This window comes from Rhinatrema bivittatum, chromosome 3, assembly GCF_901001135.1.
Source record: "Rhinatrema bivittatum chromosome 3, aRhiBiv1.1, whole genome shotgun sequence".
Taxonomy (NCBI): Eukaryota; Metazoa; Chordata; class Amphibia; order Gymnophiona; family Rhinatrematidae; genus Rhinatrema; species Rhinatrema bivittatum.
Window position 1 is genome coordinate 308,528,882 of NC_042617.1, and position 22,164 is coordinate 308,551,045.

At 44.8% G+C, this 22,164-nt stretch overlaps 1 protein-coding gene across 2 annotated transcripts in view; it reads left to right on the top strand.

Moving 5' to 3' along the window:
• Positions 1 to 20,344, top strand: part of GPR84 (G protein-coupled receptor 84) — a 41,067-nt gene extending 20,723 nt beyond the window's left edge. For both annotated transcript variants that reach the window (XM_029595151.1, XM_029595150.1), the window contains exon 3: positions 18,681 to 20,344. In XM_029595151.1, coding sequence (XP_029451011.1) covers positions 18,751 to 19,920 — 1,170 coding nt within the window. In that variant the 5' untranslated portion in view covers positions 18,681 to 18,750 and the 3' untranslated portion in view covers positions 19,921 to 20,344. The remainder of the gene's footprint in view (positions 1 to 18,680) is intronic.
• The last annotated feature ends 1,820 nt before the right edge of the window (positions 20,345 to 22,164 follow it).

The window sequence follows — 22,164 nt, forward strand, 5'->3', positions numbered from 1 at the left end:
ACAGTATTCAAGGTGCGGTCTCACCATGGAGCGATACAGAGGCATTATGACATTTTCCGTTTTATTCACCATTCCTTTTCTAATAATTCCCAACATTCTGTTTGCTTTTTTGACTGCCGCAGCACACTGTACCGACGATTTCAATGTGTTATCCACTATGACACCTAGATCTCTTTCTTGGGTTGTATCACCTAATATGGAACCCAAAATTGTGTAATTATAGCATGGGTTATTTTTCCCTATATGCATCACCTTGCACTTATCCACATTAAATTTCATCTGCCATTTGGATGCCCAATTTTCCAGTCTCACAAGGTCTTCCGGCAATTTATCACAATCTGCTTGTGATTTAACCACCCTGAACAATTTTGTGTCATCTGCAAATTTGATTATCTCACTCGTCGTATTTTTTTCCAGATCATTTATAAATATATTGAAAAGTAAGGGTCCCAATACAGATCCCTGAGGCACTCCACTGTCCACTCCCTTCCACTGAGAAAATTGCCCATTTAATCCTACTCTCTGTTTCCTGTCTTTTAGCCAGTTTGCAATCCACGAAAGGACATCGCCACCTATCCCATGACTTTTTACTTTTCCTAGAAGCCTCTAATGAGGAACTTTGTCAAACGCCTTCTGAAAATCCAAGTATATTATATCTACCGGTTCACCTTTATCCACATGTTTATTAACCCCTTCAAAAAAGTGAAGCAGATTTGTGAGGCAAGACTTGCCCTGGGTAAAGCCATGCTGACTTTGTTCCATTAAACCATGTCTTTCTATATGTTCTGTGATTTTGATGTATAGAACACTTTCCACTATTTTTCCTGGCACTGAAGTCAGGCTAACCGGTCTGTAGTTTCCCGGATCGCCCCTGGAGCCCTTTTTAAATATTGGGGTTACATTTGCTATCCTCCAGTCTTCAGGTACAATGGATGATTTTAATGATAAGTTACAAATTTTTACTAATAGGTCTGAAATTTCATTTTTTAGTTCCTTCAGAACTCTGGGGTGTATACCATCCGGTCCAGGTGATTTACTACTCTTCAGTTTGTCAATCAGGCCTACCACATCTTCTAGGTTCACCGTGATTTGATTCAGTCCATCTGAATCATTACTCATGAAAACCTTCTCCATTACGGGTACCTCCCCAACATCCTCTTCAGTAAACACCGAAGCAAAGAAATCATTTAATCTTTCCGCGATGGCCTTATCTTCTCTAAGTGCCCCTTTAACCCCTCGATCATCTAACGGTCCAACTGACTCCCTCACAGGCTTTCAGCACCATTCCTCATAAAACATCAAATAAAATGAAGAAATATAAAAACACTATTCATAATAGTACAACCATACTAATAAAAAGAATAAATATTTCAAAACAGCTAACAAATAGAACATCTAATAAGTAAAAACTAATATATTTAACCAAAAATCAATAAAATATTTCAAAACAGCAGGCACATTAAATAATAACCTCAAACTAAAAGGATTACAAAAATCTCCCATTCTCCATAGCTGGAATCTTTTGATGGCCAGTCACCCTGAGATTGTTATGGATTGGGGGAGGGAGGCCACACAAATTTTATCTCTCTCACACACAGACAAGTGTTGCAGTCGGACACTGCTGGCAAGGTAGTGGACCCTTGGGCCGGCCCTCCGAGGGTGACGGGGTAGGCCGGGAGGTGGAGCCTCAGACAGGAGGTGTTCACCCGGGAACCAGGAGCCCCCCAGGAGGAGCCCGTAGGGCCCTGGGACCTCGGGACTTGGGGAATAGTCAGAGAGTCCAGAGGCAGAGGTGTGCTTAGACCGGGACCAGAGTAAACTGGAAGTATAGGAAGTCCAAGGTACCCGGGAAGCAGGAGCCAGCAGTACAGGGCCGAGGGCCAGCTGATGACAGGGCAGCGGGCGGCAGCGGAAACTGTAGCAGACCGGAAGCTGAAGCAGGCTGAGGGCTGAAGCGGAGTCTGTAGCCAACCGGAGCTGGAGCAAGTTGTAGCTGAAGCAGAGTCTGTATCAAACCGGAGCTGGAGCGAGCTGTAGCTGAAGCAGAGTCTGTAGCAAACCGGAGCTGGAGCGAGCTGGAGCTGAAGCAGAGTCTGTAGCAAACCAGAGCTGGAGCAAGCTGGAGCTGAAGCAGAGTTTGTAGTAAACCGGAGCTGGAGCAAGCTGTAGTTGAAGCAGGGTCTGTAGCTAACCGGGGTCGGAGGCAGGCAGCAGGCTGAAGCGGAGTCGTAGGCAAACCGGGGTCAGAGGCAGGCAGCAGGCTGAAGCGGAGTCGTAGGCAAACCGGAGTCAGAGGCAGGAAACCGTAGAGAACAACAGGAGCACAACTCAGAACAACTAGGCAGTTGTGAACCTCGTTGCAAGGCGATGAGAGTGAGTTTGAGCGCCGGTTATATCGGGACTTGGGCGTGACGTCAGCAGCACGGGTGGGGCCAGGCTTCCGGGGGTTGAGCGCGCGAGACTGAGGAGAAGCAGGCACGTAATGGCGGACGCCACGTGGAGTGAGAGAAGCCCCCGGGGTCCAGTGTCGGCGGAACGCGGCGGTTCCTGAAGCGGAGGTAGGCAGGCTTGAGCCCAAGGCGAGGGGAAGCGTGGCGACCGCAACAACAAGAGCATATACAGGCACCCTCTCACTCACTCACTCACTCACTCACTCAAACATACACACTCTCTCAAGGCCTCGTCTTTGGCTACCAAGGGTGGAGCTCCGCAGCAGCTTACCATTCCTCTTCCACGGTAGCCCGTCAGGACTTCATCTTCGGTCACAGCAGGATGGGCTCCATGGCAGCCTGCTGGGTTTCTTCTTTGGCTGCCATGGGATGGGGCTCCACAGTGGCCCAGCTGGACCTAGTCTTCAGCCGTCATTTGGGGTTGGGAGGGGATGTGGACGTGAAGGTAGGCAGCTTCTGCATGCTGCGATCCTCCACCTTCTCAGTAGTCAAGTTTTGGGTGGAAGTTGTAAACTTACAACTTCTGCCCACAAGCTGGCTCCTAGAAGGGGAAGGATCACAGCGTACAGCAGGCAGAGAAGACATTCAGCAAAACAGGCTGGATTTATCTCGCCAGGAGCAGTTTATGCTCCAAACAGCCACATGCGGCAGGGGTTAGGGAAAATAGGATTCTGACAGCATCCTAAGGCCCTGATTTTTACGGTCTGGAAAACTGATAAGCATGAGGGTAATCTGCCCAGGGCAGCTGATAATGACATAAGCTTGCTGGGCAGACTGGGTGGATCATTTGGTCCTTTTCTGCCGTCATTTCTATGTTACGAGATGTCAGTTGGCCACCCCTCATCTACAGTATATTCACACAATACAACTGGCTATGATGTAGCCAACTAAGTTCAGGATTACTCAAAAAGAAGAAAAGATAGTATTTTCCATGATTGAAGAGGCCCAGAAATGCCCGATGCTTCATTTTCTAGATGCTCCCCTGCTCATGTCTGATACACAAAGAAAGGAAAGAGACCCCCCATTGTAAGAAGCAGCAATCAAAGAGAAAAGCTAAATATGTTCAGGTAGTTATTGTTTCTCTCACTGAAAATGACACTTGAATAATGTTTTTTTTTCTGGACTCATCATCTATCTCTTATTACCCATAAGGATCTAGTGTTCTTATCCTAGTTGGACTGATTTGCTTTGCTAGTACCATTTTTGATAGTGGCCGTAATCTGGCATGGAGTCTGCACTTATACCATTATTTACATCTCAACATGCTTTGCAGTATTGGGGACTACAATATGACTGTGGAGGAGAATACATTTCTACGCGGATTAGAATGCCACTGGTTGGCCCCGGCGGATAAATTTCCTTCTGAAAATGTAAAGGCTGGTCTTCTGCTCTCAGTCTGGTTTGTGGTTCTCCATTGCTGTTTTATTGTTCACAGTTTTGAGTTCTTGAGTTTTAACAAAATCTTGTGCAGAGAATTTCTTTTTGTCTTCCTTATATAACTCTCTCAGTTCTACTTATAGGTGCAATAGATGAACTTATAGCAAAAAAGCTGTCAAACTTACAAATCTTAAGGTTTGCTGTCTTCTCCATTCTCCTGCACAGCTTTTTCATGATGGGGGTAACTGCAAGCTCTAAACTTTTGCAAATCACTTCCTTCAATGCCAGAGGTTTACAAGCTCATAAGAGAAAAAAAAGGCAGTCAGTGAGCTGGAAAAGAAGGGCTTTAATTCTTGCATGAAACTCACCTTGGCGCAAATCATCATTTCTCACCACAGGCTCCATGGTTGGGGGAAGCCTCTCATTCTTTGAGCATTCCGATAGTGCTGAAATAGTTATAATTTGAGGAAAAATCTGCCTGCTAGAGTTGTGAAGAGCTGAAAGGATATATTAGTTAAAGCAGGGTTTTTTTTGTAAATATAAATATGTGGTAGTTCTTTATCTTTTGTTAGTGTATATATGCCCCTAATAAGAATCTACTGCAATTCCTCTCTGAAATAAAAAAAAAAAAGGTGAGCTCCTGTGGTGCTTTGTGGAAACCTTATCTCTGTTAGTGAAAAAATCGGATAGATTGGGGGGATTGACAGGAGCTGATGATCAGATTGAATTTCCTATGATTGATATTTGCAGACTGCATAATCCATGTAAGAGAGATTGTACTTGTTACTCACAAATCCATAATTTTTAATTCTGCATAGATTACTTTTTGGCTAGCCCAAATATTTGTCTCTGGATTATTCATTGCTCTATAGACTCGTTCACTTGGTCTGATTATGCTCTTTCACATCTGTCATTTAGATGTTAGATGCAATTTTGGATTAGATCTACTTTCTGGATTTTTCGGGGTCCATATTCAGCCACTGAGCAACTAGTAAAGTTAGCCAGATACACTTATCCGGCTTAAGTTAACCGGGATATTCAGCAGCGCGGCACCACTGCTGAATGTACCTGGATATCTTAAAGTTAGCTGGATAGAATATAGCCTGTTATCCGCTTAGAATATAGCCAGTTAAGATTTTTAAAATAGCAGCTTAGTCATTTAGATGGATAACCTTTTAGTTAACCTTCTAATTGGCTTTGGAATATCTACCCCATAATAATTCTCTATTAAGGGATAAGAAAGTTTGTGTGAAGTAGAAAATGCCTTGCAGACTATCTCAATTACAATGCTAACCAGGAAACCAATTTAGGAATTATCTGGGATGTCATGAAGGCCTGCAGTAGAGGTAAAGTTATACAGCATGCTGGAAACGTAAAAAAAGGAAAATTATAACTATCTATTTATTTATTACATATACTTATAAATCATCCATAGAAATGACGGCAGAAGAAGACCAAACGGCCCATCCAGTCTGCCCAGCAAGCTACGCACTTTATCCATTTTTTTTTCCCTTTTTCTCTCTCCCACCTGTTACTATTGGCTTCCAGTACCCTCCAGCCCTAATTCCCCTCCACCCCACCACCAATGTAGAGAGCAGTGCCGTATCTGCATCCAAGTGAACATCCAGCTCAATTAGGGGTAGCAACCGCTGCAACAAGCAGGCCACACCCCTGCCTGGATCCCATCTCAAAACGCTCCAGGCAATGTAAAATATAATCTAGTTTTATTAGAGAAAGAGCATAAAACGTGCAATCTGAAGAGAATACATCCAAAATGATATTGACCTGGGGGAAATTAATTAATTACTGATGGAGGAAGCTGACTACCAAATTAGGAAACAAAACATTTTTTTGACACTTTTTATTTAGGGAAACACACAAAACACAAAACATCAACAAACATTGTAGTCACAAAGTTCATATGCTGATACATCTCAGGCTGAAACCAGTGAAGGTGTGCCAACAATGAAAAAATAATAAAGAGATAACACAAAAATGCATCAATACATGAACAATATAATCCCTCATAACGTTCCTGAGAACCAATAAAAGAAAAGCATTAGGAAGCACAATTGGTGTTTTTAGCCTCCCAATTAAAACAAACAAAAAAAAAAAAGCACAAAATACAATTATACAAATTAAAATTGAAAATGGGGTTTTATGTAACACCAATAAGGAAATCAGGATGAAATCAATATGTATTTTAATAAATACTATCAAACTTTGTATGCCTCATGCTACTGTTCTATTGATAAAGTTTTGTCTAAAACTTACCTTTCATCTATCAATGAGAAATTAAATCCTAGAAGTTCCTATTACATCATGGGAGAATCACTGGGTGCTGATTAACTTCTGTACTTGGAAATCAGATGGCCCTAATGGCTTTTGGTTATAATTTTATAAAAGACATTTACCTTTATTGCATTCTCCTGAGGATCAACAATGCAGTTTTGGACAATGGATGAATAGCATCTACTTTCACTCAGGTCAATATTACCCTGATGCATTAAGAAGGTAAAGATCCATTACAATGTAATTTCTTACCAGCCCATCTCTTTAAATAACAATGATGCAAAACTGATGGCAAAAATCATTTCAAAGAGATTAGAATTGGTTATTCCTAGTGTAGTACACAAAATACCAAACAGGTTTCATACAGGGGAGAAATGCTGCTGATAATGTAAGAAGCACATTGAATCTGGATTGATATATAACTTATCATCATAATTTAGATCCCCAGCCATTTTTCTAGCACTGGATGTGGTAAAGGCTTCTCTCCAAACTGCTGGAGAGACTGAATTTTGGTCCAGATTTTATACGAGCTATCAGTTCTCTCTATCATGTAACCACTGAGGAATTGAAAGTCATCAGACACCTGACATATCCATTTTGTTTAGCCAGTGGAACCGGACAGGATGTCCTCTTTCTCCCTTACTATTTGCAATTTCTCTGGAATATTTTGTTCAAGCCATAAGAAACTGCGTTATGTCAGGGATCATTTTGGAACATGCTGAGCACAAAGTTGCATTATACGTAGATGAGGCTTTTGCTATTCATGGCAAAAAACTCTTCTCTTCCTTCCCAAATTCATGTCACTGTGCAGAGAATTGACTTCCATCTTAGGATATAAGTTGAACAAAATCTAAAACTATCATACTCCCCTTTAATATATTGCCTGACGAGTAGGGAATATTAGGCAAATGCTTCCTCTTTCAATAGAGCTATCATTCTTTACCATATTTGGGTGTCACTATTCCTACACAACGGAAAGGTTTATATATAAGCCACATTTTCCGAGCATTCTGGTGCAATTCAAATTGGACCTGTACGTATCGGCTTTCTATTAATTACAATTAATGTTGTTAAAATAAATAGCACTTTTAGAATTCTCTTCCTCTTCTAATTCCATAAGTGGTTCCCAACAGCTTTTTAAAAAAAACTAATGCAATCATATCCTCGAATATCTGACATGCAAAGCACCCAAGGGTTTCTTTAGAACTCTTGACTTCTCATAAAAACAAAGAAATTCTTTCCCTTCCTAAACTTATTGTGCATCCCTTATAAAGATGGCTATCTCTTAATTCTCCCAAAACTCTGTTATACATTGGGTAGACCTTGAAAATAACTCAGTGGCCCCATTTAATTAAATTCGGGCTCATTACTATTTTCCCCTTGGGACATTTTAAAGAAGAGTGTAAATTCCCACCCATTGATAACTCTGCTTTCTTCATCTAGGATAAGATTCTAATTGCTCTTTTCCCTCTGCCTTCAATTTTATCTAACCCACAATTCCAACCTGGTTTGGATAATCCAAGTAGATTTAATCGATTGAGGGAAACACGTTTACCTAAAGGCATTGATCTCATCAAGGATGGGACTTTTCTCCCAAGAAACTCTTATCAAAGATATGTTTGAGGATGTTAATATCCACTTCTTTTCTTCTTACAAATAGATCATTTCCTCTGGGTACTACTGAGATACATTTTTATGACCTTTGCGTGCCTTTGAGTTACATTATGAGGGTCTAGGGAGGCAGAATTAGGAGCAACATCAGAACATTTTAAAACATCTGGCCTAGACTCTAAGGGGTCCATAACTTGTGAGCTATCCAGATCAATGCAGACTTTTGAATATTTCCATTCATTATCCACCTACATTTATCAGGATAACATAGAAACATTCCAGGGCAGTATTAAATTTGGATAGGTTATCTGGTTAACTCTTGTCATACCATAGAGTAGTCCTATAGTTAGCCAAATAATGTTATCTGGCTATCTTTAAGATAGCTAGGTATATTCTGCAACTTAGCCATACTGCTAAATATCCTGATAATATTAGCTAAGTTTATCTGGATAACTCTGCAAGGTGGCCACTGGGCTAAATTATCATCTAGCTTTCAGCATCTCATTCCCTGCCAAAATACTTGACTGAGATGTATTGACACAGATTCTGTTCTATCTAGATGAGGGACTAAAAAAACAGCAAGGAAGGTTGCTTAATAAAGCCGTGAGAGCAACAGTACACAATAAGCAACCAAATGTCCGATCTTGTAGAGGTTTATTGTGTGCAAATATACGCAATAGAGCCCGACTCCAGCCGAGTTTCGCCCTCTTTCAGTAGGGCTGCATCAGGGGTCTTAGCAAGCATCGATGCTATGTCTCCTTCAGAGTGTAGTACTTTGTATGGGCTATAGATAATGCAAAACTTCTCCAGTCTTTGCAACACAAAAACGCATCAATTTCGCCAAAAGTGGACTCCGGATCTCAACAGTGTAGAAGTCACCGTGATCACTTTCAGAGCAGACTATAGCCCATACAAAGTACTACACTCTGAAGGAGACATAGCATCAATACTTGCTAAGACCCCTGATGCAGCCCTACTGAAAGAGGGCGAAACTAGGCTGGAGTCGGGCTCTATTGCATATATTTGCACACAATAAACCTCTACAAGATCGGACATTTGGTTGCTTATTGTGTACTGTTGCTATCTAGATGAGGAGCAGCCTTTTGATCCTGGACAATCAAGCTTCAGAGTAGGCCATGGAACCAAAAATGTCTTAGTGACTCTCACTGATGACCTACTTCAGAATGCTGATGGTGGAACATAAGGACATAAGAAGTTTCCATACTGGGTCAGACCGAAGGTCCATCAATCCCAGCATCCTATTTCCAACAGTGGCTAATTCAAGTTACAAGTACCTGGCAAGTATCCAAACATTAAATAGATCCCATGCTATTAAAGCTGGTAATAAGCAGTGGCTATTCTCTAAGTCAACTTGATTAATAGCAGTTTATGGACTTCTCCTCCAGGAACTTATCCAAACCTTTTTTAAACCCAGCTACACTAACTGCCTTAACCACATCCTTTGGCAATGAATGCCAGGGCTTAATTGAGCGTTGAATGAAAAAGAATTTTCTCCAATTTGTTTTAAATGTGCTACTTGCTAACTTCATGGTGTGCCCCTTAGTCCTTGTATTATCTGAAATGATACATAAATGATTCACATTTACCCATTCAAGTCCTTTCATGATTTTATAGACTTCTATCATGTCCCCCCTCAGCCATCTCTTCTCCAAGCTGAACAAACCTAACCTCTTTAGCCTTTCCTCATAGGGGAACCAGTTCATTCCCTTTATCATTTTGACAAGAGTCGGGTGGCACCTTATCAACTAACAAATTTATTGAAGCATGAGCTTTCGAGGACAAAGATCACTTCGTCAGATGCATGAAGTGATGTTCAGGAGATGGCTAAAACATATACAGAACAAAGAGAAAGCATTGAATTAGGCAGGACATGGTATGGAGTGAGTGTTAATAACATTATAGTATAGCCTACTGACAACTTAGGTAAGTATGAAAAGATAGAATGATCTGATAACAATTAAGGGCATAGATACTTGTAGTGAGTCAAGAAGCCATTGTCTCTGTTCAGACATAGGGTAACATACGAACAGAACAGTGCTCTCTTGTGAAGATTTGATGACCCTCGGAGTGAGGAAACTCACCCAAAGATCATATTTGTGCAATGTTCTCTCAACCTAGCTTGATGTTACCCAGGTAGAGTCCATCAAGCTAGGTTGAGAGAACATTGCACAAATCTCATCTTTGAGTGAGTTTCCTCACTCCGAGGATCATCAAATCTTCACAAGAGAGCACTGTTCTGTTTGTACATCTCACTTTGAATGTCAAAGTGGCCCCTAATCCCTACACTAATACCTAAACCTTACCTCGAGTTACTAGGTGGGCCTCCCATAGAGATATAAATATCTATCTAGGGTTAGGGCATTATGGCTAGGCTCTCTCTCTCTTTCTCTATTGCGACCGTCACTTCCCAACGGCTTCACTCCGCCTACCTTTCCTTTTTTGCGACTCTTCCTGCTCTTCACAGACACCTGGCTGCCGCGGCGTCTGTCTGCCGTCCTCTCCGGCGTCCCCGGACCGGCTTGGGCGCTGCCTCCCACCGTGTCCTACAAGTACCTTAGGGTGTGCGCACCGCGCAGCCCTCATTCTTATTTCCTCATTGGCGCATTCCTCAGGGGCGTCCCCCTGTGATGATATCACGCAGCCCGGATATTTAAGCCTACAGTTTATTGCTAGCCATTGAGATAGCAAGGGTGATTCTTACGGATGGGATTCGCTCTCCGTACCCAGCTACTCTGCCCTTCCAACTTCCATTGGACTCTTTCTGCTAACGGGGTATCCGCTCCTCGAGGGCTTCTTTTGCTTCTTTCAGGTTGCTATCAGGTAAGCGGTACTCGCTCCTCGAGGGCCCATGTTCCCTGACTCACTGCCTGCATCTATCTCCTCTTCTACTTGGAAGAATTCGCTACAGAAACCATCAGTGAGTACTACTATCATCCACTCCTCAGAGCTGTCTCCCTGGAACCAGGTACTTGCTCCTCGAGGGCCTGCCAGTGCCATCTCCATCTCCTAAGTGGAACCGCTGTGTGAGTACTTTGCCAACAAGTCTCTCTGCTTCCAGGGATCTGGTACTTGCTCCTCGAGGGCCAGCTCTCCCTATCTCGGGGCTTCTCCATATTTGGGACTCTGTGAATGTTCAATTGTATTCACTTTCTCAGTTCTCTCCACTACAGCACTGCTACTGGAGGAACTGCTGTTCCAGTGCCCTGGGGAATACTAGCCCAGCCGGGCTACATCTTCTACTCATTACTGCCACCTCTGGTGGCTTCTCAAACTGTCTAAATAAAGAACTATCTGTGTTTGTATGTCCAGAGCTGAGCCTGACCTGTGGCCCCTCATGGGACTCCCCCCCCATGGGCGTGGTCAGCTGCCACAGTGTCCAAGGGTCCACCCAAACCTCACTAACTATAACAGATTGCTAACTCCATGGATCCGGCACAGCTCAATGCCCTTCAGACCATTCCGGGCCTGGCCCTGTGATTGCTGAACAACAAGACGCATTGGAGAAACTCACTTCTGCGTTCCATCAGCTGCACGCACAGAAGAATCAAAGCACTGCTTCCAGTAATGAAGGTCAGTTACCTGAAGTAACTATAAAGACTATGATACCTCTGGGTACTCCATTTTGTTTCTCTGGAGAGATTCAAAGAACTAGAGGTTTCCTAAATCAGTGCTGCATTCATTTTGCATTACAGCCTTCTCACTTCCCCTCATCCTACGCCAAGACTACTTATATTCTATCTTATCTTGATGGAAGAGCCTTGTCTTGGGCCTCAACGCTGTGGGAACGTAAGGCTCCAATTCTGCAGGATATTGATGGATTTTTGGATTTGTTTAAATCTGTTTTTGATAATCCTGCTTGAGTGACTGTTGCTGGTTCTGCTCTGGTGGACCTGAAGCAAGGCAACCGACCATTGGCTGATTTTGCAATAGAGTTCAAGACTCTTGCTACGGAATTATGCTGGGATTCCAAATGTCTGAAAACCCTCTTCTTCAGAGGTCTGGATACTCGCTTGAAAGATGAACTGGCTGCTCGTGAGACACCTGACTCGCTGGATGAACTAGTGGCTTTGGCTATTAGAATTGACACCGGCTTCGTGATAAGGTGAAGGAACTCAAGCCTAGTAAAGGATCGGTTCAGAAGGAGGTTCATGCTAATCCTGCACTTCGGATGGTTCCAGCAATACCTGTCGCCAATGGAGCGGAACCGATGCAACTTGGTCGCAGTCACCTGACTTCAAAAGAGAAAAGACTTCAGAAGAATCGTGGCCTGGGCATGTACTGTGGACAAGCTGGTCACGATGTTCCAACATGCTCAATTCGTCTGGAAAATGGACGGGCCTAAGTCCTGCAGGAGGACTGTTCTTAGGCCTTACTACGTCCTCTCCTCTGCTCTCTCTCCCAGTCTCCCTGATCTGCGGACCGTCCAAAATTCAAACGCTTGCCCTGGTGGATTCAGGGGCAGGAGGCAACTTTATATTTGGACGCCTAGTGGAACATTTGAGGATTCCCCTCGTCATTTTGAAGGTTCCACTGCTCTTATCATCTATCCATGGAGAGCCTTTGCCGGGTGCGTGACCTGTTGCACTGAACCGATAACCCTACACACCGGAGCCCTCCATACTGAGTCGATTTCCTTCTTTGTGTTAGAGAAGGCCATGCACCCTATTGTTCTGGGGTTACCCTGGTTGCAGTTGCATCAGCCTCAATTCGACTGGGCCACCTTGGAACTCTCCCGCTGGGGCCCAGGTTGTCATGGCAATTGCCTTAAGGAGGTTTCTCCTGTCCTCTGCATGCCTACAACTCCAGTGATGTCAGGACTGCCGCCTCAATACGCATCATTCGGTGATGTGTTCTCCAAAGAAGCTGCTGACATCCTTTCTCCACACAGATCTTACGACTGTGCCATAAGGCTGAAACCAAACACTGAATCTCCTTCTTCTCGCGACGTTTCTCTCCGGCAGAGAAGAACTATGGGATCGGAGATAAAGAGCTCCTGGCTATTAAGTTGGCATTCGAGGAATGGCAGCCTTGGCTCGAAGGTGCTCAACATCAAATTACCGTGTTTACGGACCATAAGAATCTAGAGTATCTCCGCCATGCGCAATGTCTTAACCATAGACAAGCCAAGTCTATCCACTCTCTGTAATAGAGAATAAGGCTATTTCTGAGAACATCGAGGAGAATTTACAGAAAGGATTCATTAGACCATAAAAGTCTCCAGCCGGCGCAGGCTTCTTCTTTGTGGGGAAGAAGGACGATGCCTTACATCCTTGTATCGACTATTGAGGACTGAACGAGATCACGATCAAAGATCGATATCCCGTGCCTTTAATCTCAGAGCTGTTTGACCGGCTTCAAGGTGCCAAGATATTCTCGAAACTTAACCTGAAGGGAGCCTATAACTTAGTTCGCATTCACAGTGGTGACGAAAGAAAAACAGCCTTCAACACTCGAGATGGTCATTTCGAGTACTTAGTAATGCCCTTCGGCCTGTGCAACGCACCCGTTGTGTTCCAGAACATGATGAACGATATCTTGTGGGACCTGTTGTACAAGAATGTCGTAGTGTCCCTAGATAACATCCTGATTTTTTCTCAGGACTTGTCTACTCATCTAGAGGACGTCAAACAAGTACTATGAAGACTTTGAGAACATCGGCTCTACACCAAGCTATCCAAGTGCGAATCCCATAAGGACTCTATGCCTTTTCTTGGCTATATTGTGTCTAAAGATGGCTTCCAGATGGATCCCCAAAAATTAGAGATTATTAAAAATTGGTCCCAACCTACCAGTCTGAAGACCCTAAGATGATTTTTGGGATTCACTAATTATAAAAAACTATTCTTCTTTAACTGTGCTCTTAACTGCAATGACCCGGAAAGGGGCCAATGCTTCTAAATGGTCTGCGGAGGCCATTTTCACGTTCGAGGATTTAAAGATTGCCTTTTCCACCGAACCATGCCTGCGTCATCCAGACCCTGACAAGCCATTCATCGTGGAGGTCGATGCTTCTGATGTCGGTGTGGGGGCTGTATTGAGCCAAACCGGAGGCTCCAAATCCTTATGTCTCTGCTCCTTCTTCTCGCGACGTTTCTCTCGGGCAGAGAAGAACTATGGGATCGGAGATAAAGAGCTCCTGGCTATTAAGTTGGCATTCGAGGAATGGCAGCCTTGGCTCGAAGGTGCTCAACATCAAATTACCGTGTTTACGGACCATAAGAATCTAGAGTATCTCCGCCATGCGCAATGTCTTAACCATAGACAAGCCAAATGGTCCTTATTTTTTAACCGTTTTGACTTCGTGCTCAAATATCGCCCCGGAGACAAGAATACCAGAGCTGATGCCCTGTCACGCTCCTTTCTCTCGGAGGATGTTCCAGAAGAACCTTAGCATATTATCGACCTGAAGAAAGTCATCTTGGCTGCTACTCATACTGTGCCCGCTGGTAAGACCATCATGCCTAAACACCTCAGGAAGAAAGTGCGCTATTGGGCACACGATTCCTGGCTGGCTGGCCATCCTGGTCAACGCCGTACTCTGCTGAAACTACAGAAGTATTATTGGTGGCCAACTATCAAGGAAGATACACTCTCCTACGTAGCATCTTGTGCCAACTGTGCCAAGCACAAACCTACTTCTGGCCAACCGTGGGGATTGCTGCAATTGCTTCCAGCTCTGGACACATATCTCTACTGACTTTGTAGTTGATCTTCTCCTCTCTGGAGGTATAAATACCATTTGGGTCACAGTCGACCGCTTCAGCAAGATGGCCCATTTCGTGGCGCTGCCTGGCTTACCTTCAGCCTTGGAGCTTGTGAAGCTCTTCATAACCCACATCTTTTGCCTTCACAGCCTACCGAAGCACATAGTCTCGGATCGAGGATCACAGTTCATGGCAAGATTCTGGAAGGCTTTGTGCAAGCTTTTCGACATCTCTCTAGATTATACATCTGCCTATCATCCTCAATCAAATGGCCGTACAGAACTAGGACCCTGAAACAGTTCATTCGGGCCTATGTGAGTTGCCGTCAGAATAATTGGGCTGAACTGTTACCATGGGCTGAATTCGCCATTAATTCTCATCCAGTATCATCCACTGGATCAACACCTTTTGAAGTGGTATATGGACGTTCACCATCACCGCCACTTCCACTGAAGCTCTCAGTAATGTTCCCAGCAGCACAGTCCACTGTTGATGATATCCATCAATTATGGACACAGACGAAAGAAATGCTACTCAAAGTGAGTGATCGAGCTAAAAGGTTTTATGACACTCACCATTCCAAAGTGCCTGTCTTTCAACCTAGTGACAGAGTCTGGCTATCCACTAAGCACCTTAGACTGAAGTTACCCTCCACTCGATTTGCTCCTCGCTAAGTTGGACCATTTCCAATCCTCCAGCGTCTTGGCAACATCACTTACAGTCTGAAGCTACCACCTGGATTAAACATCCACAATGCTTTCCATGTTTCACTTTTGAAACCACTCATTCTCAGTGAGTTCTCTTCCAAGTCTCAGGAACCATCTCCCATCAATGCAGAAGATGACCTAGAATACAAGGTCGAAGCTGTCCTTGATGTCCAAAGACAAGGCAAGACTTGGGAATACCTTCTTTGGGAAGGTTTTGGCCCCGAAAAAAATTATTGGGAGTCTCTGGCTAATATCCTTGACAAAGAGATGCTCCAATCAGTTTCATCTCTCGTATCCTTGGAAACCAAAACCTGGTACCACAGAGGAGACCGCCCTTTGAAGGGGGGGTACTGTTCCGACTGTCACTTCCCGACAGCTTCACTCCGCCTACTTTCCTTTTTTGTGACTCCTCCTGCTCTTCATGGACGCCTGGCTGCCGCGGCGTCTGCCTGCTGTCCTCTCCGGCATCCCCGAACCGGCTTGGGTGCTGCCTCCCGCTATGTCCTAAAGGTACCTTAGGGCGTGCGCGCCACACGGCCCTCATTCTTATTTCCTCATTGGCACCCCCCTGTGATGATGTCACGCAGCCCGGATATTTAAGCCTACAGTTTATTGCTAGCTGTTGAGTTAGCAAGGGTGATTCTTACGGATGGGATTTGCTCTCCGTACCCAGCTACTCTGCCGTTCCAACTTCCATTGGACTCTTTCTGCTAACGGGGTACCCGCTCCTCGGGGGCCTCTTTTGCTTCTTTCAGGTCGCTATCAGGTAACCGGTACTTGCTCCTCGAGGGCCCATGTTCCCTGACTTGCTGCCTGCATCTATCTCCTCTTCTACTTGGAAGAATTCGCTACAGACACCATCAGTGAGTACTACTATCATCCACTCCTCAGAGCTGTCTCCCTGGAACCAGGTACTCGCTCCTCGAGGGCCTGCCTCCGTTCCAGCGCCAGTGCCATCTCCTACGTGGAACCGCTGTGTGAGTACTTTGCCAACAAGTTTCTCTGCTTCCAGGGATCTGGTACTTGCTCCTCGAGGGCCAGCTCTTCCTATCTCGGGGCTTCTCCATATTTGGGACTCTGTGAATGTTCAATTGTGCTCACTTTCTCAGTTCTCTCTACTACAGCACTGCTACCGGAGGAACCGCTGTTCCAGGGCCCTGGCGAATACTAGCCCAGCCGGGCTACATCTTCTACTCACTACTGCCACCTCTGGTGGCTTCTCAAACTGTCTAAATAAAGAACTATCTGTGTTTGTGTGTCCAGAGCTGAACCTGACCTGTGGCCCCTCACGGGACGTCCCCCCGTGGGCGTGGTCAGCTGCCACAGTTTCCAAGGGTCCACCCAAACCTCACTAACTATATCATTCTCTTTTTCTCTTTCTCTCTCTCTCACTAGGCTGGTGCTCAGGGAACTTCAAAACCACTAAAACAGGCATTGGAGAACACATCCCAAAATCACTCCCGTCCCTAACTCCTCCTCTTTTTTGGATTTGCATTGCACCATACGTTATAGTGCTATCGCATGTGTTAAAGGCGTTTTGGCATGCGTTAAGGACTTATCGCATGCGTTAATGGTGCTTTTTGCATGCGATAAGCCCTTAACGCTTGCGAAAACGCCTTATAGCATTTTGATAAATGACCCTATATGTTTGGTCATACTATCTGAGTAGGCGAGTAATAAGTCATTAAATAAATAAATATATTAAACATTTCTTCGTAGAAAGGGTCGTGGATGCATGAAACAGCCTCCCAGAAGATGTGGAGGAGACAAAACAGTAACAAAATTCAAGAAAGCATGGGATAAGCACAGAGGATCAGTAGTTGTGAAGAAGTGAGGGGAATGTCAGAGATCACCTAAGGTTTAAAGCACTGCACCAGTGAAATCTGACAGACTAAACAGGCCTTATAGTCATTATCCTTCATCATATTCTATTTTTCTATGTTACTGCAATATCATCAACCCCGATCAATCTGGAACTTTACTTTACTACTATTGTTAAACATTAATATAGGAACACACCTTATGCAGTGCTTTACAGATACAGTACATATAAGAGACAGTCCCTACTCTATAGAGCTTCCAATCTAGTCAAGACAAACAGACAAGGCAAATAAGCAAATGGGGAGAATCAGCCACAGAAACTGATTCGCAACCCATCTCTTTTAAATGGGAGGCCTACAACTTAATGCAAGATGCATTGCCAGCAAGATGGGTCAAGTTATTAGACCCATCTTGTATCACACTCTTTTCCGAGGAAAAGCACAGAACGAGAAGAACCAGACTTTAAAAAGGCAGATAAATTAACATTTCACCCCAAATCCTTTAACACAAGAATTTCAGAGAAACATGCAGGTAGCCATGAAGCCACTTCTCATCACACTCTTCTCCAAGTGGCCAAAGTGAAGGGTCCTGGCTGAGATTATTGCCAGAAGGGAAAGGCAGTAAGGAAACTTTACTTCTTGCATGCCCAGTACTGAAGTTTCTCTCTGCTTAGCTGAGGCTTTCTTGAATATTTCTTTTATTTTTTTTTTCACCTAGCAGTTTCTTCTTATTCCTTTATATTCCAGCTCAGTGGGAAGCAGGGCTGGGATCTTGTGGCACCATGAATCCTCATTCACAACTACCACACGGATTTCCCCCCCCCCCCCCCTAATTTTACAGCCTCTCAACCTGTTGCTTAGTCCAATTATTGCAGCAATCATGGACTCTAAATCCAGGCAGTATGTATTACACTGCACGATGACTGTGACTCCCTCTCCCCTCACCAGCATTGCGAATGCCACCTCTATGCCATCCCCATCCTTGGCCACACAGGGAGCAGAAAACCTGAGCCAGGAATTGAAGCCAGGGCTCTCCGTGCGTGGTAGCGCACCCTGTACAGCACTGCCACTGAGTGCCACCAAGCTGGCCTGACTTTACTGAATTCAGTTACTGTTTTTTTTACATTCACGGGGAGGTCATTGAATCCATCTACCACCATCTTTTCACGTGACACCTACCTTTCTAAAGCCTCAGGTCATTGAGCGTTTACCTACATGTTTTACTCAGAGACAGTGTTTAGACCTTTCTAATAGATGTAGTGGCACACCTCTCAAGCTGTTGAGCCACTGAAGGCTGTGAATCTTCTGACTTTCAGAAGCTATAATGATAGCTAAGAAGGTGATACCATTGGAGTCTATAGACGCAAATTATTTCATTAGGAGGGTGTCACCTTTGCAGTGAGGGTGAGACTATGAGAAAATGCCAAGTGTTTTCATTGCTCACAGATTTTACATTGACATTTCTAGAGATGGTTTGAAAACTTGTGGTTCTACATGTGCTAAGCAAGCCCAAATAATTTTTTTTTCGACTGAAGTCATCTAGCAACCCAACTATTCAGCAGTAAAGTTTTAGCTAACCTAGCTGTGGCTTCTGTTTAAAAATAGGCTGCTGACATGAATGATAACTAGGTGACAGATAGCTTCCTGAATGCATTATGCATTTCCGTAACTGATGTTTGCATTTCTCTTTCTTTACAGAACTGTGAAAAAAACCCCAAGTCCAGCCCTCTCTGCATTGAAAGAAAATTCTGCTAAGACTGCCTCAGAGATGTCCAACGAGACAGATAACTTTTCCTGCTATGACCCTTCTATTGTGAATTACCGCTATGTGGGGGTGACCTGGGGGATCATTGTGTCCCTGGTGGGAACAGTAGGGAACGTCTTGACCATTTTGGCTTTCATGTTGGACAAGAAACTGCAGACACGCTTCAACCTCTTGATTGTTAACCTCACCCTGGCGGACATACTCTACTGCTCCTTCCTACAACCCTTCTCTGTGGATGCCTACCTCCACTTATATTGGCGTAGTGGGACCATCTTTTGCCGGATCTTTGGCATGTTGCTCTTCGTATCCAACTCTGTCTCCATCCTGACTCTCTGCCTGATTGCCGTTAGTCGCTATCTGCTCATCAACAACTCCAGGCATTTTGACCGCATTTTCACCAGGGTTGGCGTGGTGCTCATCATGCTAAGCACTTGGGTGATCGGGTTCAGCAGCTTTGCCCCCCTCTGGCCTGTCTTTGTCCTGGTCCAGAAGGTGTGCACCTGCAGCTTCCATCGAATCAGGGGAAGACCTTATACCACAATTCTAATGGCCTTCTATTTTGTGGTGGGCCTTGGGTGTGTTGGAGTTTTCTACTTCCTGATTCATAGGAAGGTAAAGGCAGCTGCTAAAGCTCTGGATCAGTATAAACTGAAGACAACAAACATGAAGACTGACCATGTGACTGGCACCAGTGATCATGTGGCCGATGCCAGTGACCATGTGGCTGGCACCAATTCAGACATCCATGGTAAATTCCAGGAGTTGGACAGTGGGGTGGATACAGGAGTTTCCCATTCCCAGTCCATTGAGTGCATTTCTGTACAGGTGACCACATCCAAAAGCCAGAGTACATCTGACATGAGCCCCGCCAAAAGCTCCACCCCAGCAGCTTCATGCCAGCCCAAGAGCACCAACACGGAATTCAAGAAGGTCACTCGTATGTGCTTTGTGGTCTTTCTCTTTTTCGTCCTTAGCTACATCCCCTTCCTCCTCCTCAATATCTTTGATGCCAAGAACAGGGCACCTCAGGTGCTTCACATGATCGCTGCCAATCTGACATGGCTCAACAGCTGCATCAACCCAGTGTTGTATGCCGCCATGAACCGGCAGTTCAAGGAGGCCTATCAAAAAGTGTTCTTCTTTGCCATCAACAAGTTCAGAAGGAGAGCCTAGGCCCTACCCCTGAAACAAAGACTTCAAAGACTGATGACTAACTTACCACTTAAATGTGCTCAGTGGATCTGTGAGTTCAGTAGATTTTGTGCCACCTTTCTAGTGGAAAAGCTGGCTCTGAAAAATGAGATTTTCTGAGAAATATCAAAATGGAGGTAACAGCTGGTACACTGTAGGGGACTAACACCCCCCCCCCCCCCTCAGCTTTTTCTCATGGCTACAGAAGGATGTTAAACTATTCTTGCAATACATTTTTTTAGCTCTTTAAAGCTAATATATACCAAAGAATCCAATGTACCCTAAACAGTCATGAACCGCTCACTCTGTGAAAAATGTATACTGCAACCACTTTGATGACCTATTTATTATTCCTATCTGTGTGTTTTTTTTAATGCTAACAATAAAAATAAATGCCGAAAGCATTTATGTTGTGCCCTCCTTCCTTTCCAACTATGTAGCAGAGTGAAGGCGGCAGGTGCTGCAAAGAGATGTCGTCCCAGACAGGACCAGCTTTTGGGATGTGTGATCTGTACAGTTGCACAGGGTGCCAAACACTAGGGGAGCTGCCAGTGTCCTCTCCCAATGGGCCGCTGGGCCAAAGAAAAGCAAGGCCACTTTTTTTTTTTGATAGGACTCACGGGGGCCAAGGAAGAGTTGCTGCCGAGTGCCATCCCTAGTCCTGCGTATCATGGGGGGGGGGCCAAAGTGCTGCTGCCGCCACCATCTCTGCCGACAGGAGAGCTGCCCCGGGGACTCAGCACTTCTGAATGCTGCTTCCTGCTGCGCACCTCTCTCCCCCCCCCCCCCCCCCCACATGCGGTCCACTGTTTGAACCTCGCAGGAGAGAGAGAGATATTTCAGCAGCCGCAGAAACAGTGTTTTAAAAGCACTGGGCTCAGAGTGAAGCTCTCCTGTCTGCAGAGAGCAGCCAGGACAAGAATGGAAGCTGAATGAGGAGGAGAGGATGAAAAGTATGGAGGAGGCCACAGGTGGTGGCATAAATGAAGCTGGTATTTTTGACTAGGGATGTAGGGGGGGCCGATTTCAGTTTTTGCAGAACCATAGCCCGGCAATTTGGCACCTAGGGCCAAGTGAAAAAGTGCACCCTCACCCATTACACACAACACACGACACCAGGAGTCGGGAGACTCTGTTCAGTGTTTGCACAGCAATGCCCATGGCCAGTGCAAGGTGCCCTAGGAAAACTTTACAGCCTTGCATCCCCCACCCCATGCCACCCTCCTCACACACACACAATTAAAAATGATGCATTTATAATAACAGATTTTACGAGAAAAAGAACATTCAAAGCACATTCTATATACATATACATATTGTAAGTGATACATTTCACTTACAATATGTATATTATATTTACATGCACTGCTGTGGTGCCAACAAGAAAACCCTGCAAAAGAGCAAGAGATACCTGGAACCTATAGGGTATTAGGCAGCATGACCCTGAGAGAGCCACTAAAACAGCAACACCCCTACCTATGAAAGTTAATACTATAAATATTACACCAGGCCTAAAATAGTAATAAACCACCTATTAGGAATAAGAGAACAATCCTAGCTGCTATAGATCCCTACACAGAAACTACACACTAAGGGGCAGATTTTAAAAGCCCTACGCACGCCGAGCCTATTTTGCATAGGCCCAACGACGCGCGCATGTCCCGGGGCTTGAAAAAGGGGCGGGGAGTGGGTGTGGCCAGAGGCCTCCGTAGGGCCTCTAGGCCGGGGGATCGCTTGCCGGCCCTTGGCCGGCGCGCGCAACCTACGCCTGCCCAGAGGCAGGTGCAACTTGCAAAACAAAGGTATGGGGGGTTTTTAGGTAGGGCTGAGGGGCAGGTTAGGTAGGAGAAGGAGGGAAGGTGGGGGGAGGGAACAGGGAAAGCCATCAGGGCTCCCCTAGGGCTCGGCGCGCGCAAGGTGCACTAGTGTGCACCTTGCGCGCGCCGACCCCGGATTTTATAACCTGCACGTGACTGCACGCGCATGTTATAAAATCGGATGTAGATTTGTGCGCGCCGGGTTGCGTGCAGAAATCTACACCCGCGCATACCTCTTAAAATCTGGCCCTAATGGAATAACTTACTTCAGTCACACATGCAAAACACAAGATCCTCAAATGCAGAATAAAGAGACCATACAGTATACATAGAAATGTACAGACAAAAAACTGAATTGGAAACCGCAACAAATTCTATATGTATGTACTGCAACAATGTAAAAAACAGA